The following is a 26490-nucleotide window of genomic DNA, read 5'->3' as shown; positions in this document are numbered from 1 at the left end:
ACCAGAACCAGCCAAGGTCTGGCCCCAGCTAGCCTAGTTATCAGCTCAAACATTTTCCAAAACAGCCTAGGTTTCCTGGGGGAGATGGCTGTGCCGATAGTTTGTTTACACAGGGCGAGCTCCAGCTTGTGGAGAGGGCCATATTATTCCTGCGCTGAGAGGAGGGGGGTGTCCCCCCCACCAGGTTCTGACACACCTTCCCCTAGGATCTTCTCATTCCCCCGGGAACCTGGGCTGGCCTAGGCAGAAACTCCCAAAAGGGCCTAACGGGACCCCCCAAGGGTGGGGCGGAAGGAGGTGGTCTTGCCGGGTGCCTCCTCTGCCACCCACCAGTCCACCCCTGGTCTGGGTTTTTCAAACCCAGTCTGGCAGGCTGCCAGGTCTGGGTGGGGGCAGTGACTGACAGGCTGGTTATTGGAAAGCTCCCATCATGAAGCCCAGGAATTTTGTTTGGTTACCATGGTGACCTTCACTACAAGCGCACTGACTAAAGCACAAGGAATCTGTTACCTAAAACCAGTGCCCCTGGAGCCCCAGCTTCAGGAGCCATGCTTATCAGTGGCCTGTTCCCCTTGACCCCATATTCCTGCCCCTCCCCAGCGGAGCCTCCCAGCTGCCTCCGGCTGCCGTGCTGGGACTGGTGCAGGCGGCTCCCAGAGCTTGCACACGACTAGACCACGCACGTTCCGCTGCGGGCCTGGCTTGGAAACCAGCTCTAAATAGGGAGTCTGCTGCCCCCCTGAGGCCCCCTGCAGGCCGGCCAGCACACGTGTCCAGGGCTTAGTGGGAAGCTCACAGGATTTCAGGAAGCTGTGCAGGGTGTCTGGTTGCCCGGTGCCAGGTTCACACTGTCCCCACGGGGACATCGGTCTCTGCCTCATCACGTTTCTGCCTTTTAAACTTCTGCCTTTTAAACCCAAGCTCCGTTCACTCAAGTTCATCCTGCAGCATGGAAATCAAGGTCTTCTGTGCTGTGCTTTCTAATCCCTGAATTTCAAGGGATTTTCCGAAGTTCGGCTCCACGAGGGCTGGGTTTCTCTTCAGGAGTCATCTGCCTGCCTGGAGGAATGGTGGCCTCCCTTGGGCACAGCTAAGGAGCTCCCACACCTCTCACGGGGCTTCCTGCCTAGGCTTGTGCCTCCTGGGCCTGCACGAATGGCACCCTCCTCCAGCTCAGTGCCTTCCACGCACCCTGCCCTGGGGTCCCACGCTGTGGTCTCACACTGCGCGTGTGCTGCCTTCCAGACACCCTGCTGCCCTTGAACATGCTTCTAAACCGACTGCGAGACTTCTTTTTGTCTGAGTCTCACCACGGGACTCGGAGGCAGGACAGATGTCCATGTCTGGTATTTGAGAAAGCTTCTGGAAGTGCCACAGGAGACAGACAGTATGACCCGGTGAGGGCAGGGGCCCCACTGTGACCCTCACATGGGGATAAGCTCGCATGGAAAGGGCTCCATTCCACCCACTGGCCTGCCCCCTGCACTCCCATGCCCCGTGCCAGGCCCCCTCCACCAACACTAGCCTGCCAGCCTCTTCCCTCACTAAGACAGCCTCTGGGAGTCAACGCACGCACAGGTTCTGCAGAAGAAAAGAGCCCCTGAAAAGCCTCAGCTCGTTAGAGCAGCCTTGGGGGGCTCCCAGTGGCATACGGAGCTCAGGCTCTCTCACATGGAGACCTCACTGGGGACACAGAGGCCACGGTGAAGGGGTTTTGATTTTTTTTGTTGTTTTGCTGCCATGGTATTGACGGGACCAGCAGGTGAATTATCTGCCGTGACAACAGCTGGGGCCACACGCAGCTTGTTCCCGGCACAGGGAGCAGCTGGAGGAGCAGAGTTCAGGCTCCAGGGAAGGGCAATGACATTTTTCAGTGATCCCTGGCCGGTAATGGGCTCAATGACATTTCCTGCTAATCCACGGGTTTCTGTACTCTGCCATCCCATCTGTGGGGGCTGGTACTGCCTTATTCACAAAGAGCTGTGGTCAGGCTCTATGGTCACTCCAACAGAGTTGTGTGGCCTGTGGATTTTCCACACCCACTCCCAACCTCCTAGATATAGGTATTTTTTTAAGGGTTGTTTTTTTTTAAGGTAACAGAAATGTATTGTCTCACAATATAGGAAGAAAGACAAGACACACATATATATATTATATATATATATATATAATGTGTGTATATATATATATATAATGTGTATATATATATATATATATATATATATTTTTTTTTTTTTTTTTAGTTAGTTTTGCAGTCTTTTAGGGCTGGCTCCAATCAAGACAGAGGTCCTCATGGCCTTCCAAGGGAGGGACTCATGGTGGCTTCGAGATAAAGAGTCTGCCCCTGTTTCTCTATCCCTACTGTCCCTACATGGGCAGGCTTTGCAGAGCAAGGCACCATAGAGAATGGGATGCTCGGGTCCCCAGGCCTTTCTGCAGTGACAAAAACCAGAAGAACCCTAGGGATGGTACTCAAACACTTTCCCTTCTTGGATTCGAACCTCAGAGAGGTCTCCCTACTGCCAGCCCCATGGCCCGAGCTCCTGATGCCCTGGCAGTGACCTTGTGGTGTCTGGATGGAGCCATTCTGTTCTCATGCAGAACCCACCCCTTTAGAAGGCTTCTGCCAGCAGAAGAAGGGACACAGCTGACACAGAGTGGCATCGATGTCCTACAGATCAACCAAGCACACCGTCTGAGCCAGGGAAGGGCCTATCACCTGTTTTGGGTTTAGGGTCCCATAGATGATCTGGTGAAAGCCATCTCCCTGGACACAGGAGCACAGGCACAACTGTTACGGTTCAGGTCTAGGCATTCTTGGTGGCTTAGAAGCACACCCATGGGCTTCATGACAGGGAGTCCCCAACCTCGGCAAGGACCACCTCTCCCCACCCTCCGCGACGACACTTTCAGTGAGTGAAGCCTCTGGTGAGGGAGTTGGCCCCTGAGTGAGGTGAGGGCGGGAAAGGGGGAAGCACCCGTGAAAGGCAGGGCATACATACTACTGATGAGGGGATGAAAGACTGGGGAGAAGGGAGGCTTCTTCACCAAGCCCCAGAGCCCAGGGGTCAGGAGGCACCTCCCCTGAGGTGGGCTGGGGGTTGAGGGAGAGCCAGAATGCTGCCCTCCAAACCCAGTACCCCCACCCTACACACTGTGGGCTCCAAGCAGATTTTCAAAAAGTGCCATTAGCCTCCCCACCTCAGGCCAGGGGACATGATTCTGTCAGCAGAAAGCATTCAACCCAAAAGCTGGGAAGAGACACTGTATCGAGATGCCAGATGCTGGAACAGGAGGGCCCTTAGGGGACTGGGGGGCCCGAGGAAGGGCCAGGTGGGCAGTAAGAGAATTCCCTGTGCCATTTCCTTCAGGACAGCTCTGTCCCCCTCTGCTCCCAGCCTCCACTGGCAGGTAACACTGCACTTGGGAAAAGGACTTGCTCATTAAACAACGTCAGAAGCCAGGCCCAGACTCTTTCTTATGACACACACTCTGACCTGGCGCAGGGCCAGGACCCCTTCCCACTCTAGGAGTCTAAGATTCTCCTCTGCAGGGGCACCTGGGTGGCTCAGTGGGTTACGCCTCTGCCTTTGGCTCGGGTCATGATCTCAGGGTCCTGGCATTGAGCCTCGCATCGGGCTCTCCACTCAGCGGGGAGGCTGCTCCACACTCCCCCCCAACTCTCTGCCTGCCTCTCTGCCTACTTGTGATCTCTCTGTCAAATAAATAAAATCTTTAAAAAAGAAAAAATTCTCCTCCGCACAGTTTTTGTCTCCATCAAAGCCTAACCGACAATGGAGTAAACACACACACACATGCACACACCTGTGTGCACACATGCACACGCACACAAGTACATGCATGGCTGGCAGCAGACAGTGGGTCAGACTCTGCCTGACGCTTGTGAGAGTGGAGCTTGGAAAAAAGTGATGTCATTGGTACTGGAAGAGGAGGGCCTTTGTCCTTTGTGTATTTTCACTGAAAGTAAAAAAATAAACTTCTACACAGTAGATAATGCTGTACTGTGCTTGGGATTAATGAGACAAGGGAACTCATCTCTTGGCCACACACAGTATTTTATCTGTGTTTTAGTATTCCCTAAGCTATCTGCCTTTTCAAGTGAACTGATTGCAATTTCAATTTCAAGTAATCTCCCAAATGCAGGGCTGAGGCTGAGGGTCAGGTCCATCTCCTCAACACAAAGGATGGGCTCTGTAGAGTTGGCCACGCAGCAGCTCTTCTTACTCCTGGCCCATGGGCAGCCGAGCCCCACTGGAGACAGGATGGCAGGAGGACAGGAAGGGTTAGGAGTCAGAGTGCTGTGGGCAGAGGGTCAGTGTGGACTAGGAGCAGTGGGGCTGACCTGCAGGGGGAACTCCCACCCTTGGCTTTATGCACTGGGGCTGCTCTTCAATGGGGCATGCTGGGAGCTTACCGTAAGGGCTCCCTGCTGCTCCCAAAACACCCTTCTTGAGCCTTGGTGAGGCCAAAGTCATCCTGCAAGGTTTGCAGGCAAAGCTACCCATAGCATCCTCTGAAGGAGGCCAATGGCCCAGGAAAGCCAGCTCTGCCCCCAGTGAGCTGGGGATTGACAGAGGAGATACCCAGGCCCCCCACATGAAGGGAACCTCCTTGGGCTGGGACAGCTGCAGCCTCCCTTTATCAGCTAACATGGCTGCAGCACCCACCAGTTTCCCCTGATTCTTTATGAGCCTGTCTTCATTGCCAGTGTGAGTCTCCCCCCCAGGGAGCTGGCACTGCGCTTCTTCCTGCTCTCCAAAGCAAGACAGCCTTGGCTGTGCTAAATAGACCCGAAGGGGGAACATGGTGGGAATAGGGGTGCTCCAGGGCCCACCATCCTGGCCTCCCAGGATCAAGGGAACAAGATCTATTGTCCCCAGTATCACATGCCTTAGGGAAGAGAGCAGAAAACAAAAGATGACCGACTTCCTTACTTCCTCCTGCAGAGCCACACACCCTCCTGCCTCAGCTGGCCCAACACGTCTTCTGTTCCCCAGTGTCCTGACTGGGTGGCAGTGGGTCCTCTGTGTCTAGGTGGGGGCAGGAAAGTCTCACCCTGCCACACCCACCATGGCCTGGGCCAAATGATCATGAACCCTACTCCAAAGAGAGGGTCCCTTGGGCAGTGTGACCTGGTTGAGGGGGGCAGATATGGAGCACCAAGGATGGAGGGAGAGGCCAGGACTGCTCAGGAAGGAGGGAACCCCTTTCTCCCAATGCCTGTGACCTGCCTAGGGGCAGGGAGGTGGTTGACTGGGCCTCTGCCAGCCCAGCCAGAGTGAGCAACTCACCCTGGGTTATGATTAGGTTACACAAGCAGTGTCCCTGTGTGGCTCAAACACAGAGCCCAAAGCGAGGTGGAAGCAGCTCCAGCACATGCATGTGAACACAGTCTCCCCTGGGGTCCCTATAGCCCCCCTAGAGCCTGCAGCTGTAGCATGGAGCTCACCACTCATGCCCCCTCCCCCTGATGCCTCCAGGCACAGAATGAAAGAGCCTTCTCTGACCCCATGGGGCCTGCCCCCACCTCCATCCTCTAGCCAAGGGCTGTGCATGCAGTCGGCACTTAATCAGTGTGCGCTGGCTGGCTATGTGGCAGGGTGGGGGCGCGCACGGGCACCAGTGTCTGCGGCAGGCCGGCCCCCAGCCGTGTCCACAGGGAACTCACTTGAAGTTCTCGGGGTACTCTGTGATGGCCATGTTGATGACGTCCAGGGCGTGCTGGTAGTACTTCTGGGCCGAGAAAAGGAGCGCCAGCAGGTGGAGGGCATTGGCATCATCCCCGCACACTTTCAGGGCCTCCTGCAGCTGCTCCATGGCGCTGGAGATCTGCCCGAGAAGACAGCGGGCTTAGCAACCTTCTCCAAGGCCCAACGTCCCCCAAGGATTCCGGGGCTAGTGCCGGCCAGTGAGGGCACAGCAGACTCGAGTGAGACCCTGGGCCTCGGGTGCAGCACTCTGACAAGAACACACGGCCCAAAGTACTGTGGCGAGAGGGCGCTACCAGCCCAGGTCAGGCTTGGGGATAAAGAGGCAGGTTCATGGCGCAGCACAGAGGACCTGGGTGGGTGTGGGGGCTCCAAGGAGGCCAGCCTGGTCCCCGTGTGCAGAGCCAGAGGGGGCCTCTCCGCACCTGTCCGTGCAGGGATGGAGGCCAGCACTCAAACGCCCCCTCCTGCTCAGAGGCCCACCCTGGCAAGAGTGCAGCTCTGGGGTCGGGGGTGGGGGGTCGGGAAATAGAGGCTGGCCCTGCCGCTTCTTCGCTAGAGCCATCGGTTGACCTCTCTGAGCTGCTGTTCTTAGCTACAAAGTGAGGAGGGCAGTCCTGCCTGTGCCAGTAGCTGAGAGGGTAGGATGACATGAGAGAACATTCTGCCCAGTTCTGCACATGTGTGAGATGTGCCTGTCCCTCCTCAAGTCCCCAGAGCCCAGGCAGCCTCGGAGCAGTGAGACACTGCCTTCTCATCCAGAGGCTTATCATGAACTTGACTGGCAAGAGAAGCACTGGCGCTTTTATGGAGGGTGAAAACTACAGAGCTCTCAGGTGTGTGCCCCCGTGTTCTTCGGAGCACCAGAGCAGAGTGCTGCTCCTGGAGGACAGTGGCAGAGAGGTGCCAAGAGCCTCACCCCGGACCTGGAAGTCGAGCCTCGTGGGGAAAGGTTGGTGGAAGGTGAGGACCTAAATGCTTTCTGCGGTCACTCAGCAATCTCTCAGGAGACCGAACCCTTCAAGGGGCCGCGAGGGCCAAGAATAATCCCTTCCTGAGTGCCCCCCATGGGCTTTACCACATTTTCTGACTTAATCCTCACTGGATCCCTCAGAGATGCAGGGCGAAGGGACTCATGTAACAGATGAGAAAACAGGGACTCAGAGAGGTCAAGTCCTTGCAAAGGGTCACGTGGCTGGGCAAAGCAGTGGTAGCAGGAGCAGCTCCACAGCCCTCAGGGACCTGGGAGTTAGGAAATGTGACAACCCACCTGGCGGACAAGGGCCAGCTGCAGCGATACATAGAGGATGACTTGGGGGTCACTGGGCGCCAGCTGCTGGGCTCTGTATGGGGAGAAGCAGTGACAGGTCAGCAAGCAAGGACTGGGCACCCTGTGTGTGCCATGGGCCTCCAGCATGCCAGCCCTGGGCTGTGTGCTGCAGGGAGAAATGTCAGGGGTTCTCAGAGGTTGCCCAGTGGGGGAGGATGGTGGTGGCAGCCTGTGGGCAGCAGGCTCCCAGAGAGCTGGCCAAGGCCCTGTGATGGCCTTAGACAGAGCCTGGAGCCTGACCTCTCCTCCATAGGACAGAAGGGAACAGCCCTGCAGTTGGAGAGGCTGTGAAGGGCCTCTCTGGGACAGAAGCCTGGGGAATGAAGAGCTGGCCCTGGTAGCTCCACAGGCATTGGCTCAGATGGGACTCTGTCACCTCCCTGGGTTCAGGAACAACGCGGCTGGGCTGGAGTGGGGCTGGATGTGCTAATATGTTCCCATAAAGGTGGAACGAGACGTCTAGCACCGCCTATAGGCTAGCTGCTTTCACAGCAGTACTGGGGAAGGGTTTCTCTGGCATCCCCCTCCCTTCTTCCCTCTAGCACCCCGGATGCCAGGAAATGTCTTCGAGGACAGCATGGGGGCTCTTTATAGCCCTCAAGTCAGTGAAGGGCTGGCAGGAGGCAAACACCAATTTTGAGTCCCTGCTACACTTAAGGTGCATTCGCGAGGTACTTCTCTAGCTCTATCTCACAGAATTCTCACAACAGTCATGGGCTCTGATTCCCGGGTTAGAGCCCTGAGCTGCAGCGGGGAGGAGTCTGGCGGCAGTCTGCCATCACTGGAGGGCTCAGCCCACCCACCCCACCTCACCCCAGAGGCCTGTCCCCACTTCCCACATGAGCTCTCAGAGCCTTGGCTTCCTGGTCAATAAAATGGGGCCTGAAACCTTCAGTTTGCCTCCAGCAAGGGGTCCAGGGAGATAAAGCGTGTGAGTGTGCCACCTGGTGCCTCTGCTGGGCCGGGGGGCCCCCCTCACCTGTCCAGGGTCTGTAATGCTTTCCGGTGCAACTCGTCTTGCTTAGATTTCAGAGTCGCTGCAGAAGAGAAGACAAAGATCAAGCTGTGAGGGGCTGCCAGACCAGCCCTGCCCCATCCCGGCCGGGCACGTGAGGTCTGCAGGGAGAGGCCCCACCCTGGCCAGCAAATGCTTGCATTCAAGCAGTCTCTGTGAGATGGTGTGGGGCGTCCGCTTGGCCCCAGCTTCCCAGTGTGTGCCTTAGCATACCAGCTCCTTTCACCTCTTTGTCTTCTCTGCTACCTAACCCTGGAGAGGCAGCCTCCAGGGGCTGATGCCTGCCTCTGGGGGCTTCCTTACTCACAGGACTCTGCTTTTGTAACCATTTTAACAATATTTCAGTGTTAAAATTTAAGGGCAGGCATTTGAAGCCTTCAGTGCACACTGAACCACCTGGTAAGCTTTAAAATGACTGTCAACCAGGCCCCAGCCCAGCCCTGGTCAGATTACTCTTCCACGTTTAGTCTGAACGGGACACCATCGCTCCCCTTCCTGCAAGCACAGAGAAGTCGGTGACTGCCTCACTGACGAGGGCACACGTGGCTGAGCAGGCAGGGTTCGGGAAAGAATGCCAGGCTCAGGGCAGCAAGAGTCGAATCCGTCCTCCAAGCACAAGTATTTATTAAGCCCTGACTGTGTACCCCGCACGGCTCCACGTGTCAAGGGAGGTTTAAAAGACCCCAGAGGGACACCACAGTGCTAAGGTAAGAGCAGAGCAGAATTCAGACACCCCGTGGGGTCCAGGCGGGCAGCGTATTACAGACTGCGAACACTGAGAGTTCCAGCAGCTCTGCCAAGGGGCTGGGGCCACGCCTGGAAGGACGCGCCCATGAAAAACGCATGTGTGAGAGTAATGAAGTCTGGTAAAAGAGTAGAAATGGGACTGAGGGGTGTGTGAGTGTGTGTGTGTGTGTGTGTGTGTGTGCTCGAGGGAGATGTGCTGGGTGGTGCGGTGGGCACTGGTGGGAAGAGATGCCCGAGGGGCCCCTGGGAGGCCTGACCCCCCAAGCAGAGGCTCTGAGGCCCTGGCACTCACCATCAGTGGCCTGCAGGCTGTAAGTGAGGCCCAGTGCCAGGTAGCCCTTGGCAAGGAACTCCCCGGCTTCCTCCCCGAGGTTGATCACCATCATGGCAAATCGCTCTGCGTCCTCCAGCTGCAAAGAGGAGAGGCACAGGTCACTGGGAGGGCCTTCCTGGCCCTGGCATGCCAGAGGTGCAGTCACCAGCCTGGGACACACAGAGCCACAATTCCTCACGTGTGAGCGTCACGATCATAGGCCAGGTGCCTTGTCTGAAACCATACCACCACTAGGTGGAAGAAATAAGGCTATTTCCTATAGCAGCAACTCCCTGGACCTCTTCCCTGTAACCCAAGGGGCTGTGCTCCACATCACAGGGTGGTAGCTCTCACAGGAAACAGCTTCCCTCGCCCTAGACAGCCTAGCTCCCTAGAGCTTACTCTGCCAAGAGTAGGGACCCAGGACCAGCCCAGTCTGTGACAGCTCCTTGCACCATCTGGTCTCTGTCTGTGCCTGCCCTGTGTAGCAAAGAGAGGGAAGCCGGGGCCGGGGGGCAGGCAGGGCCCTGGGACTGGGTCTTGGGGACACCGCCAACCCTGCAGAACAGGCAGGCTGCCTCTGGCTCTGTCTGCGAGCTCGCTCCCGGACACAGGGAGCTCAAACTTTTCAGGGGAAAAAGGCCTGAGGTTGTTTTTGTCCTGGGAGCAGGAAGAACTGTTCCAGTTGGAAAGGGGCCAGTGGGCGCAGATCACGTGTGCACACACCATCACACACATCATGTGACATGAAGAAGGACACACACAAAGCAGCCCTCTCAAGCCATCTGGGGCACCTACAGCAGTCAGGCCAGTCAGGGAAGCGGGAGACAGCTGGGGGTCTCTGCCATGCCCACTCACAGCCCACAGGCCTCTAAGATGCCCTCCTCCTCCTCCCCAGCCCAGGAATGTCACCTGTCCATTAGTCTGGCACAGCAGTGTACTGGTGTTCGTGTCACTGAGAACAAGGACTGGCATACCCCAAAGGCCCACTGAAACCCAGATGTCACGGCCCCCTGTGGGGGACATCTTGCCTCCGGCAGAGGCCCATCAGGGAGCTACCTTCAACCGAGGAGTTAAATTCAAACCCAAGTTGGCTCCTGGCCTTCACGCCAGTGTTGTTCCAGGCTACCCCACCCTGGAAGGAGAGGGTTCAGCTCTGCACATCTTGTGGCCTGACCACTGGCCACAGCCGGGATGCTGGTAGCCCCTCCCTCCCTGGGATGGGAGCTGAGACCCCAAGACAGAGGCCATTGGCAGAGGGGAGTTGGGTATGCCTGCCCTCTGCACACACCCATGGGAAGCCCTGTGCAGGAAAAGGGCTGAAGGAGCAGAGAGCCCACCGTGCGGGGAGGGAAACAACAGAACCAAAACACGAGGAAGCAGAGCATATGACTTGACAGCCCAGACAGCGATGGGGCAGTGGGGGGCAGGGTAGGGGGTGCCGAATCCCTCTGAGGCCTGTCTGCCGGCCTGACGCGTGCCAACGAGGGCAGCATTCCAGCCCCCTTGTGCTGCTGCTCTGGTTGCTGGCCTGGGCAGCGGGCCACCTCCAGTCTTGGGGAGCTGGTCACTGAGAGGAGCAGGGAGTCTAAGGACCTAAGCTCTGACACCATCATGCCCCAGATCTCAAGGTCTGGGGGAGGCCGTAGCTTAGGAAATCCTTCCACTGCCTGCTGCCCAGCCTCCGCCAGCCAGGCGGGCCGAAAGCTGGAGCGGCTAAGATCAGGGTCCTGTGGCACCAGGCCCAGCGGGACCCGGGGCAGTGGGGGCGGGGGGTGTGTGAGCCTGAAAGACGAGCTGTGGACACTGTCTCTGGTCCTTGCCCAGCACCTGACAGCTGAGGAGTCAGGGGCAGATCACTTAGTTTCTGTGCCCCAAAGGTCCTCTTCTGAGAAATGGAGACTCACAACGCAGAGTACTAACCACTATACGATCACGGCGTGAAATGGAGACTCAGACCTCCCACCCCCACCTGCTCCTCCGCACAGACCTCTGCCGAGGCCTCTGCAGCAGCAGGCTCTGTGATGGGCCCAGCTGGGGAGCCCCAACGACAAGGGAGAGGGAGGCCTGTATGAGCTCACACACAATCCCCACAAGCTGACCCCCACAAGACAGGGTAGCCCCTAAGTAAGGCCCCACCGTGTGATGCTGGCATGGGGCCAGCGGGGCTCCAAGGGAAGGACAATCATGTGGCTGCAGTTGTCCAAGGAAGACTCATGGCCGAGGGGGGACAGGATTAAAGGGTTAAGTGAACAAATTGCCCCCCCGACATCCCATGACTGACGAAGCTCATCTCATACACTGTCTTTAGGCATCATTATGCCCCATTCAAACAGGAGCAAGCCGTTTTATAAACCACCAAGTACAAGTTACAGATTCTAGAAACCCATCGCATCCACGGATAGACACTCTTCCCAAGACCGTGTCCTTCTTCTCCGCAAATGCCAGCTTTGATCTCTGGTAACTCATGTAGGGAAGGTGCCGGGAACAAAGCTCAACGGTTACTGGCAAACAGGGAAAAGTCACTCTCCGGCTCACACACATCACATTCTGGGCCAGAAGAGCTCACCATACTTTAGCTTTAAAAAAAAAGTGCAGGGGCGCTTGGGTGGCTCAGTGGGTTAAGCCGCTGCCTTCGGCTCAGGTCATGATCTCAGGGTCTTGGGATCGAGCCCCGCATCGGGCTCTCTGCTCAGCAGGGAGTCTGCTTCCTCTTCTCTCTCTGCCTGCCTCTCTGCCTGCTTCTGATCTCTCTCTGTCAAATAAATAAATAAAATCTTAAAAAAAAAAAAAGTGCAAAAGGGGTGCCTGGGTGGCTCAGTTAATTGAACGTCCGACTCAGGTCATAATCTTGGGGTTGTGGGATCAAGCCCTGTGTCGGGTTCCATGCTAGGTGTGGGTCCTGCTTGGGATTCGCTCTCTCCCTCTCTGTCTGCCCCTACGCACCCCCCTCCCTCTTTAAAAAGTGAAAGCAGGGGCGCCCTGGGTGGCTCAGTTGGTTAAGCATCCGACTCTTGATTTTGGCTCAGGTCATGATCTCAGGGTCAGGAGATGGAGCCCTGTGTCAGGCTCTGGGCTCAGGGCGAAGTCTGCTTGAAATCCTCTTTCTCCCTCTGCCCCTCCCCCTCTAAATAAATATATAAAAATAAAATCTTTAAAGACAAAAAAGGAGTTCTAAGTCAAAACCCACGAATGGGTCTCAGCTTCCAACGTGAAAGCCACAGTTCTAATCCAGTGGCTGACCAAGCTGCCCAGCGCCCGCCCGTCTCTAGCCGCCCCCATCATCCTTTCCCCCGGGGACTACTTCACTTAGCCATTCCAGTCTCCAGTCACTTCCTCTGGTGGCCTCGAAAGTCAACAGCTGGTGGAGCTAAGGTTGGGGCTTCTGCTCAGCTTACAGTGCTGGGCCCTCCTTGCACATCAAAACACCTCCAAAGGGATGGGTTTTTAAAGTTCTTTTCCACCATTCTCCTTCCAGTGATATACTGCTTTTTAATATCTCTTTTACCTACAGCAGCCCTGTCACTTCGCCACAAAGTCCAGGTAGAGACCTTCCATGCCCCCATGCCCCTCCTCTAAACTAGAGCAGTTTAGAGCCTGATGGCACAGGTGTCACACAGCTGAAGGTTCTGGGGCACAGGGAGCTTAGAGGACTTGTCCAAAGCCACCTGGTGAGGGAGTGACAGGCCTGAGTGTCCAACCCAGGTCTCCTTAGCCTGCGTCTGGATCCTTCTGACCTGCCCAAGTCACAGCTGCCCTTGGCAGTTCCCACCTTTCTACTTCTCTGACCGTTTGGGAGAAGGATGCGGGAAGACTCTAACGTTTGGACCCTTTACTTTGGTTTTCCAGAAGGGCCATGTTCCCATGACTTCACAGGTCCCGACAGCTCTCCAGGCTGTTCAATTTGGTGCCCACACAGACAGGCCTCTGGCTCGGTGGCCTCATCCATCTTGCACTGGTCCAAAGAGGTTGTTCCCGTGGCATTTCAGCCTCTTCCTCCCTTCCTGGGAACTGGAGAAAGTTCCCTTCTGAGCCTGCTAAGCTTGTTGAAACGGCACCTCTGGTTCTCCTCAGGCCCTTCCAGGGGCCCGGGGCCTATTGCTAACTGCTCCACTGAAAATGCACTTCTCCCTTCCTGAGAGGAACAGGGCGAGTTTTCCTCATTTCCACATCCAGTGGCAGGGTGGCTGGCATTCTTTCTTCCCTGCCTCATAAACCTCAACTCGTCTTCCTGGCTCTGGACACCCCTGGACCTGAACAAGGAAGGTAGAAACACGAAAGCACCTCCCTTCTGAGAACCTGGTGTTTTGAAGGGGCTGTTGCTCAGCAGGTACCTGCCATGTTCGAGGCAACGACGCTCCTTGGCTCTGGTGTCAGAGCCACCTGTAAGGGGTGTTTGTGACTGCCTCTGGGGTACAGAGGAGACCCAGAGAGGGTGAATTATTCCCTGAAGTCACACAGCTGCTAACTGGGTAGGCAGGGATTTGAACTTTTGCTCTCTGCCTCCAAAGCCTGTGCCGTTTCCACATTTCTTCCCCCCAGGAAAGAGGCCGAAAGACACCACAGACCTTTCCCAGAGGAGTCTGGCCTGTTTTCCTGCTTCCTAACTCCCCTCTCATGTGTGACATGCAGCACACATGCACACCCCCATCTCCTATCCTCCTAAAGAAGCCTCAACTTTTTAAATTATATACATTTTAAATAATTGTGTTTGGAGAAATACTAAAAAGAAATATTTACAATTCTTTTCTTCCTGTCCCAAATGACCAGCTGGGGACCTTGGCAAGACATCAGCCACATCAAGGCAGGAGGCTGCGACGCACTGCTATCCCTGGGTCAGAGCCTCGGATGCCCCCTCCCTACCTAGAGGAGCCTCAGGCTAAGCCTCGGGGCCAGTGCTCTCCCACCTGCCCCCACGCCTGCCCTGGGGGGCAATCACCTTGCAGCAAACCCCATGTCAGCCAGCCTGTAACTGCCTGGGTCCCTCTGCCTGGTGCACCATGACCTGAGGGTCATCTTTCTCTCAGACCCAGGCTCAGCCTAGAGCGTCCCACACTGGCTCTGGGCACGCAGACAGGACGTGGGGACAGCAGGTGCTCCACCTCTGGGCACATGGCCACCCCGGCTGGTTTCACCCAGCGCAGCTCATTTTTCAGATGTCCCAGTTTCAGCCTCCCTTCCTGCAACCTTGGCCAAGCTGTCCACCCCCAGATTTCTGTCCTCTGCTCATGGAGCTTGGCTGGGCAATGGCTGGGCCTGCTGGGGCTGCTGGGAACCAGAAGAACTATGATGGCAAAAGGCAGAGGTGGCCTCAGATGCCTTTCAGGAACTGTGCTCCATCCCAAACACCAGCACCCTTCAGCCCGTCAAGGTCAGACCCATTCTTCCTGCTCGTGGCCCTGGAATAGAGAGTGCTGGGCTGCCCCTCTTCTGGCCTCCTTGGCAAACAGTCTACCTTTAGCTACCCACGGTCTGCTCTCTGTCCAGTGCCAATTTGGGAACGTGAGACCCCCTGAACCAGAGGCAGACTTCTCACACCATCCCTCCCAGCCAGCTGGGGCGGGAGTCATTCTAGAAGATATGAGTAGACATCTACCCACATGCAGGGTTCTTTGCTGGGGAGAAGGGCTCAGGGTGCAGATGTGGTAAGTAAAGAAGCTCCCCAACTAGTTGGGAAGAGAAGTACCATAGAAGGCAGAATTGGCTGCTGAGCGGCTATGCTCATCAGCCAGCAGGATCTATCCAATAAGCACCGATGTGGACTCTGGGCTGGGGTTTCAACAAGGAAGCGAGACAGTATCTGCCCTCAAGAGACACAGGGGATTACCAGGTAAAGTGTTAGGTGTCCAAGGCAGGTATATAAAGGGGCTTCAGGGAGGTCTGGGAGTTCCAGGTTAGGGATGGCTGCCAGGAGTCACCCCCCCCTCCCTCCAGCAGGACCTGGCTTGAGCCTGGACCCAGTTTCAATCCTGGCTCAAACCAGCCTCCAGAGCCATGCAGGCTTCTCAGCTGAAGTTAAAGAGCTCACCGTCCTCCCCAGTTCTGATGACAAGTCTGTATGTTTAAGTTTCCTTTTGGGCTTTTCTATTTATGTTGTCATTGATGACTTTGCTCCTAACTCATCTGATTTCAATTTGGACTGATTGGATCCTAATTTTATTACCATGTAATCTGAATGCATGTAATGACTGTAATTACGTCGCTGAGGGAAACAGCTCCTCCACGGCGAGAAGGCCTAAATTTAGGCTTCCTGGCAAGGGCGCTTGCCGGCTGGGTGGACACCCATAGCCACCTCAGAGCTAGGGGCCTCGGGGAGGACAGGGGCCCATCCCAGACCCAGCTTGGTGAGGCGATGGGCATGAAGCCCCTCTGAGGAGCCCCAAGAACACTCAGGAGTGTGAGCGAGGGGTCAGCGAGCCCACTGTCTCTGTGACCCCTAGCTCCCGCCACGGCCCTCTGTTGCAGAGCAATGGTCTGGGTGTCTCTGCTGACAACCGCATATCACCCACGTCCCAACAGCTCCCCACCTGTAAGATGCAGGGTGCCAACAGGTCCCCTGGAGAGACGTGGGGGGTAAGGGGTTTCCCCACTAATCCCGGGGGGGGAAGCAAGCATTGATAAAAGAACCTACCACAGGCCTGAGCCCTCCACAGTCCAAGGCCTCCTCCTCCGTGCATCTCCTGACCCGTCCAGCCTTCTACATACTTTATGTCATTTATGCCACATCTGAGGAACGGACTGTTATCATCTCCATTTTAAGAATGAGGAAACCAAGGCACAGCAAGGTTGTGTACCAAGACCACCTGGAGGTGGGCAGGGAAACTCTAACCCAACTCACACCACAGCTACTTCCTAATGCCTGGAGCCTGTAGAGGTGGTTCTGCCAGATTTCCCCTCACTGAAGCCACACTCTTGAGCCTGGGGCCCGACACCATGCTTCCCCCTCCTCCGCCATTCACAGTGAGGGGGGCCACGGCGGCCATGCAGGCCTCAGCTGAGGTCAAACCTCAGCTACAGAAATCTGAGAACCAGGAGACAGACGGGAAGGTACTCTTCCCCCCTTGCTCCTCACGCTAGGGAGGCAGTCCTCTCTGTAGTGAAGAGAGGACAAGGCCCACGGGGTGGCGAGGTGGGGACCCAGAGATGGTGGGGGCCAGTTTCTGGTCCCTGGAAGACTTGGCAGGAAGGCTTCAAACATGGAGTCTCCCTTCCCACGGCTGGATGCCCAAGGAGGGGGCAGTGGCAGTGGGCCGCTGTAGGCCCCTGGGGCCTGGAACAAGCTGGCCACCCAACCACAGAGAGGGTGGGCTTGGGGAGCTGGGAGAACAGGCAGGGGAGGCCTCTGTGTGGGAGTGGATCCCCATGGGGAGACATGGGCCTGAAGGGCTGATGAAGGAATGGGAGCTATTTTGTCCGAAGAAAAGAGAGGTGGTAGGGCAGACGGCCAACAGGCAGGAGAGGATGCATTTGTTCTAGGATAGCCCCTGAGCTCAGGAGGCTGGTGTGGGCACAAGGAAGCGGGGACCCTTGGGAAGAAGGCTCCCAGTAGGAGGAGACACCTTTGCAGAGGCTCCGCCCCAAGACCCCACAGGCTCAGAGTAGCCCCTGGGAGGAGCCTAAGGAGGAGAGGGTCCCAGGCCCAGTGCCTTTCATGGCTCTGTGCTGCTGGCTTCTGGGAGGGCCTCAGAGCCAAGCTGCCGGAATACTGGCCTATGGGGAGAGGGTGCACCCATTCAGCCACCTTGGCAGAGCCCTCGGCAGGCAGCTGAGCACAGGGCAGGGACCCGCAGGCTGAGGCCACAAGGAATGAGGGGCCCAAGAAAAGAGGCCACCTCTAGTCCTGCCCACACAGCACTACCCCCCATAGTAATATGAACATCTCTCTAAATAACGGCCAGCCCAGATGTTCTGAGTCCCGCCCACTACCGCGCCGCTGGGCAGGCAGGGGCCCCTGCTACTTTTGACTCTACATTTGGTTCCCTGGAGACCACATCTCAAGACTGAACCATAAACCTGATATCAGCCTGAGTCAGGGAACCTATTGCTACAGACGGAGGCTGGTTTTCTCAGACGATTCCTCCTTCCAGGCCTGCCTGCCTCACAGCTCCCCACACAACCCCCATCCCACCCCTTATACAAACAGCAAGGTGTGCACGCCCTCATCTCATGCCCACCTGCCGCCCTTCTGCAGGAGCCGCTGGGCCCAGGTCCCTGCCCCCACAGCTCACTCACCCAGTGCAGGGACCCAATGCAGACCTTGGCGGCCATCAGGGGCACGGTGGGGTCCGAGGGTCGAAGCTTCATGCACTCCCGCAGCAGTGACACGGCGTAGGCTGACTGCAGAAGAAAGGGCAGGTGACACCATCACCGGCAGCCCTGGGTCTCAACAGACTGGGGGTCTCATGCTTACAGCAGGGGGGGCCTTTCCCAAATAACTAGTCCTTGCTCTGCACCCCTTTCCCCCTAGGAGGCAGGAAGAGGGCCCAGCAAGAGGAGCCCTGGCCATGCTGACAGACAAATCCCTCCCTGGCCCCAGATTCTGCATCTGGAGAATGGAGGCTGTGAGCCTTGCCCAGGTAACAAAAGCTCAGGTAACAACAGGTAGAAGTGCTTCTAAAAGAATTCAGATGTGAACTACAGAAATTTCAGGGGCAAAAAAGGGCTCTTTCAAACTTCTGAGTTCAACAGCCTTGGTTTACAGTGACAAGATGAGGCCGAAGCTCCAGAGAACTGGGAGGCAGGGCCGTGGTCAGGAGATGAGGGGGGCATAACGGCTGGCAGAGAGAAGGAGAGAAGCTGAGCTGGCAGAGGCAGAGAGACCCTCCAGACAGGAGTCTGGGGCCCCTCGAGGCTGCAGGGCCTCAGCCACAGAGACGGAGCCAGAATGGACCTACTGAGGATGGCCACATGTGGACGGAGGGCTAGGACAGGAAACCATCCACAGGCAGGCAGTAATGCTACCAGTCACAGTAAGGAGAAAAAGAACACCAGCTAACACTTATTCAGATGTTACTATGCACCACACAGTTATAAATCAGAGCTCAGCAAAACCCAGCCCACAGGCCAAATGTGGCCCTCTGCCGCCTTCTGTGAATAAAGTTTTATTGGAACTCAGCCACGCCCATTCATGTACGTATTGCCTACAGCTATTTTTATGACACAGTGGAGTTCCCACAGGGACTGTTTGGCCTGCATAATCAAAAACATCTACTATCTAACCCTGTATGGAAAGTCTGCTTTCCCCTTCTCTAGGTGCTTTATAAATTAAAATTTCACAATTTTCCTATGAGGCAGGTGAGCTTGTCCCTATTTACAGATGAGGAAACTGAAAGGCAGAAAAGTTTTGAAACTTATTCTAAGGCCAGTACCCATCCATGGCTCTAGGCTCGTAATTGCCCTTTCCTGCCTCTGCAGTGATTCCTAGGGCAGGAGAAGCAGCCTGGGTCGCCCCGCTAGACAGACACACACACACACACATGCACACGAGACGCACACCACTCAGGGCTTCTGACTGCGTTCAACATTTTTCCAAGAAACTCAACAGGGACACCCCTCCCCCCAAGTGTGCACACTCCATACTTGTGTGACACCCCAGGCAGGCAGGGCCATGTGTGTGAGCACAGTTCCCCTGTACTAAGCCCTACTGTGAGCCAGGCTGCCTTACCATTACTTAGCTTTCACCCTCCCCAGCAACTCCAGGGGGACCACTGAGGCAATGGGGGCTCTGGAAGGCTTATCAGTTCAAACTCAGTGTGAAAGACTGGAAGAGAGAGAGATGGATGCCCAGTCTTTCTCTAGCTACCCCTCCCTTCCCGACCAGCTAAGGAAAAGCTCTTCTCAGCCCAGACATGACAGACTGAGGCTCTGGGCTTAGGCATATCAGGCCTGTTCGAGATGTCTCAGCCAAGGGCTGGCTCTGTGCCCGGTGCTGGGCTGGCATTGTGGGGTCACTGCAGGAAGAGGGAAGAAGAGGGAAGAGGCCATGGCTCTTGCCTATCAGGTGCCTGCAGAAAGGCCAGGGGGAGAAGACCAAAGCTACCATCCCCCCCTGCTCTCTCAGAAAGCGAGTGTGTGAGACCCAGCACAGGTGGGCGTCAGCAGATGTCCTATTCCAGGCCTGAGCTGTGGGGAAGGGGCCTGCGTGAGGGGCCTGAAGGAGTCACCAGGCGATCCACTTCTGTGAATGCCACTCCCAACCACCTGGCCACGGAACCCCGGCCACACACCACAGCAAGCCTCGGGCTCCCCTCGGCCTCCTTCCCTGGCTGCTGCCCTCTGCAGAGTGGAAGTTTCTCTGTCCTTGAGATGGAGGTTCTACAACCCTGACCATCCATGTTCATGTCACACAGACACAAAGCATTGCTCTTTCTTTCTTTCTTTTTTAAAGATCTTGTTTATTTGACAGAGATCACAAGAAGTAGATAGAGAGGCAGGCAGAGAGAGGAAGGGAAGCAGGCTCCCTGCTGAGCAGAAAGCCAGACGCAGGGCTCCATCCCAGGACCCTGGGATCATGACCTGAGCCGAAGGCAGAGGCTTTAACCCACTGAGCCACCCAGGCACCCCAGCATTGCTCTTTTAGGAGCCATCAGAGGACTCCAGTAAGAGCAGGCAGCTTGGGTTTTTGTGTCTTTTTTTTTTTTTTTTGTCATGGTGGTTACCTAGCAACACAGACAATGTGACTGCTGAGGAGACCACAAGAAGGAGCGACCTAAATCATGCCATGGACCTTGTCTTCTCCTCCAGCAGGCTGAGGTGTCCAACATATACACGTCCACCCAGCCACACCTTTGGCACGAGTGCAGGTACAAAACCTTGATTCCTACCTTGGGCTTTGGCAAAAGCCCAGCTCTGGCCACTCTGCTGGAGGGCTGCCTGGGCCAACTAGGCAGACTGAGCTGGTGTGCAGGGTTCCTGAGGGGGCAGGGAGTGCGCTTCCAGAACAATCTCCTGCTGCAGCAAAGGCAGGCATGGGTATAATTCCATGTCTCCAGCCTGTGGAGCCTCACGTGTGAGGAACTCACTAATCACCCCAATGCCCTGCCTGTAAGCCCATTCTTGTGCCCACCTTGCTGGTCTGTGAAGGAGTCGGGCTGAGATACCAGCTCCCTGGAGCCTGGGATCTGCTGGACTGTGTGTGGACCTCTGTGAGCCTGGCTCCTCTCAGTAGGGACATCGAAGATCCCATCCCTCCCAGGAGAACACCTTCTCCCTTGACTGGGGAATTTCCTGGCACAGGGTCAGAGATTAAAGCTACCTTCTGAGAGATTAAAGCTAGCCTTCTTCAGAGGAGGGCTCCCCAGCTTTCCTTTCATCTCAAAGGGTCCCACAACCCAAGAAGGGTAAGGACCACTGCCCTGGCCCTGGGCCTCTCCTCCTGGCCCACACTCTCTCTATTGTAAGATCAGAGGTTCTTTGTTTCCCCGAGGCAGGAAGACACTGTCACATGCAGCAGTGAGCTGTCTGCCCAGGCTCCGAGCCCCACCTCCTCCCCTCCCCCAGGCCTTGCTCTAGCTGCAGCCTGAGCTCTCCCTGAGCCTTGGCAAGACCCTGCTGAGCACAGAGCCAGGATAGACCATGTCTGTGCCTTTAAGATGTTTTGGGGGGTGATCAACATGGTGGTGCTGGGGAAGAGGTTTGGGAAGACAGAGGCCCACTGGGGGTTGGGGAGAGGAGGCCCCCCACTTGATTCTCACTCTACTTCCCTGGCTCCTTCCCACCTATTCCGCGGCAGCACTGCTCTTCTTCCTCTTTCCTGCCTAACCTTTGTGGAGGAGGTGCTGGCAAGCCAAGGAGGGCCCTCCTCTGAGCCGAGCTGCTGGGCTAGAAATGGCAGGTGGCACAGATGGGCGGGGGAGGGGGGCAGGAATTCCCTCAGCCCAACAAAAGGGCTCTGGGTGTTTACAGCTCTTGGAATGATTTGCAAGTTCCTGCCACCTTCTTTCCTGCCTTCGTAGCATCCTCGGCTCTAACACCCTCAGCACCCAGCTCTGGAAAGGTTTTCCTTTCATGTTACTGCTGAAAATAGAGGCTTATGTAAGTATAATTCACATCAGAGCAGAAACCAGGGGGTGCTGGAACAGGGCTTGGTGGGTAGAGAGCAAAGGCGGCCCTGGTGACTGGGGATAAAGTCAGACCCCTTGTGCGGGGCAGAGAGAGCTCCCCTTGCCTCTGTCCCAGCCACATCCACTGGCGCAGTTCTCCCCCCAGACTCCCTCGTGGGCACTGCCCCACTGCTCCACCCTTCAACCCTTTCGTCCTCGGCAGGTCCTTCCATGTGAAGGTCCTTTCCTGATGCCACACCTGACGGGCAGGAAGAGAGCTACGGCCCAAATGAATGCATCCCTCACTCAGAACCTATGCCCCACGCCTGTTGCCTGCAGTGGTACTCAACAAGTCACACGTGGAAGTGCGCTGTTGCCCCATGTGTGCACATGGGCTAGGAGAAAAGTATCCACAGACTCATAGCTGTGCACCTGTAACTCCCAGGTGGACACCAGACTCACACAGGGATCTGAGTGTGTGACCCTCTGCTGCCCCTCACTCTCCCAGAGGTGAAAATCCGATGCTGGAGAACATTTCTGACTCACCGAGGTGCCCTCTGCCCAGCCCTGGAGGGGACTGGAGGAGAGCAGAGGCCCCAAAGGCAGGTGTGCCACCTCCCTCCCCCGCAACATGACCCCTGGGTCTTACCTTCCCACAAGCCACCATGGAGAGGGCCACTTGGTACCAAAGGTGAAATTCTTCAAATGCAAACTTCATGGCTCGCTCTAGGCACTGAGGAGAGGGAGCCAGTCAGCACGTAGCCCCCCAGGGGTCCTCCCACCCCCAGGCGATCCAATATCCCCCAGGACAATCACTGCTCAGATCACTTCCCATACGAGGCTGCAGGAGGCCCATACTTGGTTTCGTAAGAAAACTTCAGGCATAACACCTGTCCCTGCCACTGGACAGATTATTCTGTGTGACATTCCACAAGTCTCCTACCCTCTCTGGCCCTTGGTTCCTACCTCCCTCATATGTGACTGCCTCACAGGGTGCTGGGGAAAAGGGAATGAAATGGGTCTGGGTTTTTAACATGTCAGCATCTCGTGAAAATAATTACTAGTATTTATTATTGTTGTGCATGGTACCACTCTGTTTTTTTACACGTGTTAATAACTTACACATGGTTCCCAGCCACCCTGGGAGGTGGGTTCTCCCATTAGTCCCATTTCATAGATGAGAACAGTGAGGTTTGAATGACTTGCTAGAGTCACAGGGCCAGTAAGTGGCAGAGCGGGCTGGCCCACAAAGCCGCCCATTATGGAAAGGCTTTTCTGCGTTCTGCTGTTTTCTATGACCACTGAGAAAACAGACTGCCCCACCAGCCTGTCCGATCCTGGACAACCCCAAATCAGGGAAGGCCTGGTGAAATCTGGCAGATACAAGCGTTTCCACACGATGGAGGCAGAAGCCAGGCTGTGAGGCCAGGATTCACCACGTGGCCACAGACAGGCAGGGTTGGGGACAGAGGTGAGGTTTCGGGACCAGACAGCATGGATGTTAAGAGCTCAATGGCCTGGGTTCACGAGCTGGCTCAGGTGTACCCCTTCCACCATCGAGGGCAGGAAACCACCTCTCCAGGCCTTGCCTTCCTCACTGGTAAACTCAAGAGAACACCACTTCAAGAAGGTAGCACCTAAAAGCACCTTGCATGGTGCTGGGCACAGGCTGGGGCTCAAATGTCACCAGCTCCCTCAGGGGCCCTCCTAACTTCGTGGAAAGAGAAGCTACTACAGGAATGGGCCTCTTGTGCAAGGAGATAGGGTCCCCAGAGCCACTCTTGATTCCAGCCCATATTTGAAAGTTCTAAAATGCATGCACGCCATTAGCCTTGTGAGGAACGGAGAGAGGGGCAGCTTGGTGCCTGCCCTCACTCCAGAGAGGGACCACCCTGGGAGCGCTGCCCCAGCAGGTTTTGCTCAATAGAATGGGGTTGCTCTGTCCAACTCAGGTGGGAGGGGGTCCAGGGTCCTGACACACACCCAGCTCAGAGCTCTGCCAGCAGAGGCAGTCACAAAACACCAGCGTCATCCATGCGGGAAGCTGGGGGATGGATAATTTCCCCCCATGCTTCTTTATACAATGAAACGTGTTCTTTTGAAAGAAAAACACATTAAAAAGCTAGTAAAACCACCCAAACCCAAACCACTCATCCTGCCAGGGAAGCGCAGCTCTCCCAGCCCTAGCAATGGAATAGTTCCCAGCCCTATCTCCCAAGGAGACGGTACCCCCCCTGGTGGAACCGGGAAGGGACTATGGGGGAGGTCCAGTGGTGGCCCCACCTGGCTTCTGGGGAGGGCATGGGTCACCATACCTCGGAGAGCATGACGTACTGGCCCCTCCTGCCCAGTGTGATACTCAGGAGGTCATAGATGGCCGCCGCATTCCGCAGGCTTGCCGCCCGGTCCTCCTCCTGCTCTGGCGCCCGGCTCAGCACCACGTCCCGAGTAGCCTGCGGGGGGACATGGTTGGGGAGAGAGTAAGCACAGAAAATAAGCAACGGCCTGCCCCTGAGTCCCAGGGACTGTCGCCCTTACGCTGCTAACCCAGGCCATGCTTCCGAAGTCAGCCAGAGCCCTGCCCCCACCCCCATGAAGGCCCCCATGAAAGAGAGAAAACGTCCACCCACAGCTGAGGATGGGGTGAGGAAGCTGTTCTGAGGGCCCCTACTCTTCAGTGTGTTAGTCTGCAAAGTCTCAAACCTACAGAAAAGATGCAAGGGTGACAGTGTTGACCACTCCTGCTTTGTCGCTCTCCAGTATAGGATAATAAGAATAGAGTCAGGAAGGTAAGATGACCCTTGACCCCTAAGTACAACCGCCGGAGGAATGCCTGTATTTCAGGAAATGTAAAACTGGTCTAACTACCAGCTCACAGTCAGATCTATGGTCTGAGGCTTCTCATCCCAGAACCCCATCCAGGTCCACGCCACCATTCCGGGGCCATGTCTCTTCTGTCTCCTCTCATCCAGAAGGGCCCCGCAACCCTCGTCTTTCAGACCCTAGCATTTTTGAGGATAGAGGGGAGCAGTTTTGTGAACCAGTTCTTTGCAAGCTTGTAACTGTCCATGCACAGAAAGAGCTTCAGGTAACATCTGGAAGTGTCTAGATCAGGTGGGGGGCTCTGCTGCTTGACTCGTGGGCTGTAGCCCCTTGGTGCCATCAGCACCTCTGATAAGGACTTCCCAGCCCCATACCTCCTTCCCATCACCACTGTGTTCAACCCAGACCCAATGCTCAATTTCTTCAGACAACAGACCTCTCCTCTCAGAGCTCCCTAAGAAATCTCCAACACGCAGCCTCTGTGCTTGGTGCCTAGCACTCAGGATTTCAGCAGCTCAAAGCTGCCAGGAAGCTGCTGGGTCCCAGGACTGGGGGTGTTGGGAAAATATGCTTAAGGAGTAGGAGACTATACACTCCGAAGTGGGGAGCTCTGTATCACCAAGCCTGAAATCTCCCCACTGGGGATTCGGCACTCTCTTGCTCTGTGGCCCCTGGTCCCACTCCCTCTTATAAACCCATACTCTGGAGACAACACTCCGGCCTGGGAGTAACCAGCATGAATCATGGGGTCTCTGAGTTGAGCAGCACCAGGGCAGAGGCCAGGCTAGGAATGCTCTGTGACCACACACACACACACACCCTGAGGGCTATATCTGCTGGAGCAAGGCTTGGTTCCAGCCAGATGTTCCTGTTGGCTATGCTCCTGCTGGCTACTCCCAGCCTCCTTCACCCTCTGTAGTAGGGGCTGAACCCCCTTTTGTGTGTTGGAACTCATCGTTTTCTACTTGCCCACATAGGACCTCAGACCTGAGGATGCTGGGACAGAAGGGATCCTGGCCCTTAAAACCAATTTCTCACTGTCAGATCCACATTATTCTTCCTGTCGAGAGATGGTCTTCAAAACCTCTCTCTGGGCAGGAGTATGAAGCCATTCCCCAGGTCAGGAGCTGAGGCCCCCATGGGTGAGGAGCCATAGAGGCAGAAGAAACCCAGTCAGTGGCCTTCAGAGTGCAAGCTCTGAATGCGTCCTGTTGTGCAGGCCTGAAGTACGTGCCCAGAGGCTTCTGGAAGCCAAAACGCCTCTAAGACCCAATAAGTGACTCATCCATGGGGGCACTTCAGCAAGGCAGGCCAGTGGCCAGAGGCCGTGATGGGTGCCCCTCCAGCCATAGCAAGTGGAGGCTGCTGCCACCCCCATGTACACGGAGCAGCCCCCGGAGAAGGTGCAGGGTGCCAGGAGATCCCCAGAAAGGATGAGGGCTGGTACCAGCCTGACAAATAAGAGCCGGTCAGGAAGCCCAAAGAGTTAAGGGGAGAGGAGCAGAGAGGGAAAGCGCCAAAGAAACCCACCCACACAGGCACCATCAGGAAGAGAAGAAATTCGGAGAGGCTTGGCAGGAGCTATTTGACAAAGCGAAGTAGGAACACAAAACTGGCCACGTACCTCCCCACTCCTCCCCTTCCAACCCTCCCCTCCAGAACTCCCCAGCTCAGCCCCCAAGGGTGGGGCCCCGAGAGGCAGCCTCACCAGGCAGCCAAGACAAGAGCGGAGGCAATGAGAGGATGGGGCCATGGGGCCCAGAAGCAGCAGCGGGAGTAAGAAGTACTCATGCTCAGTGCACTCTGACCTAGAAATCTGCTGGGAGAGAGGGATCCTGATGGAAAGGGAGCAGCGCGGGCAGCCTGCAGTGGGGTGATGGGGGGGCTCTTCTGTGGAGTATGGGGAGAAGCCTGGCTTGGCACATGCAGAATCTGGAAGCTATCCATGCAGACCAGTCTTGTTTTGGGGATGGTGGGCAGCGAGCTATGCCCCCAGGTTGGCCTGTACTTGAAGAGTAACCCCTGTGGACCCCAGCTCCCAACCCCCTCCAAACTGCCCCAGCACAAGGTTGAACCTCTTGTGGCTGCCACCAGGCCTGGCCCACCCAGCCAGGTTCTCTCCCAACCAGCTCCCAGTCCTCCCTCTGCCCCACAGAACTCCCCGCAGCACCCTCTCAGCACCACGGCCTGTCAGTACCCTCTGTCACCCTGCATGCCTCTGGGCTCCTCACAACTCAACTCAGATACTTGTCAACCTGACTGATCCCACCAGGCAAGGCTGCCCCCCTCTTGTCCTTTCCCACCATGGGGCACACACCCCAGCCCCTGTATGCCCAAGGGTTCCCTGGTTCTGGGTCAGGGACATGTCTCACTGTCTCCAGCACCTTCCTTGGTCCATGTTTGTAGAATGGGTGATGTTGAGCAAGAGTTCTGGGCTTGGTGTGGAACCGGACTCCTCTTGCCCTCAACCTTGACCTTTAGGACAACAGTGT

General features: G+C 56.2%; 1 protein-coding gene across 3 annotated transcripts in view; it reads right to left on the bottom strand.

Annotated features, from left to right (window-relative positions):
• Positions 1-26490, bottom strand: part of TTC7A (tetratricopeptide repeat domain 7A) — a 117889-nt gene that overhangs the window by 36372 nt on the left and 55027 nt on the right. For 2 of the 3 annotated variants that reach the window (XM_044263650.1, XM_044263651.1), the window contains exons 9-15: positions 23491-23628; positions 21825-21908; positions 17367-17471; positions 9114-9231; positions 8039-8096; positions 7000-7072; positions 5690-5850 (exon numbers count right to left, since the gene is read on the bottom strand). In XM_044263650.1, coding sequence (XP_044119585.1) covers positions 5690-5850; positions 7000-7072; positions 8039-8096; positions 9114-9231; positions 17367-17471; positions 21825-21908; positions 23491-23628 — 737 coding nt within the window. The remainder of the gene's footprint in view (positions 1-5689; positions 5851-6999; positions 7073-8038; positions 8097-9113; positions 9232-17366; positions 17472-21824; positions 21909-23490; positions 23629-26490) is intronic. The other variant, XM_044263652.1, reaches the window with a different exon arrangement.

Source organism: Neovison vison, chromosome 8, assembly GCF_020171115.1.
Source record: "Neovison vison isolate M4711 chromosome 8, ASM_NN_V1, whole genome shotgun sequence".
NCBI classification, from domain to species: domain Eukaryota; kingdom Metazoa; phylum Chordata; class Mammalia; order Carnivora; family Mustelidae; genus Neogale; species Neogale vison.
The sequence above is the reverse complement of the archived record's forward strand: the minus strand, read 5'-3'. Positions and strand labels throughout refer to the sequence as shown.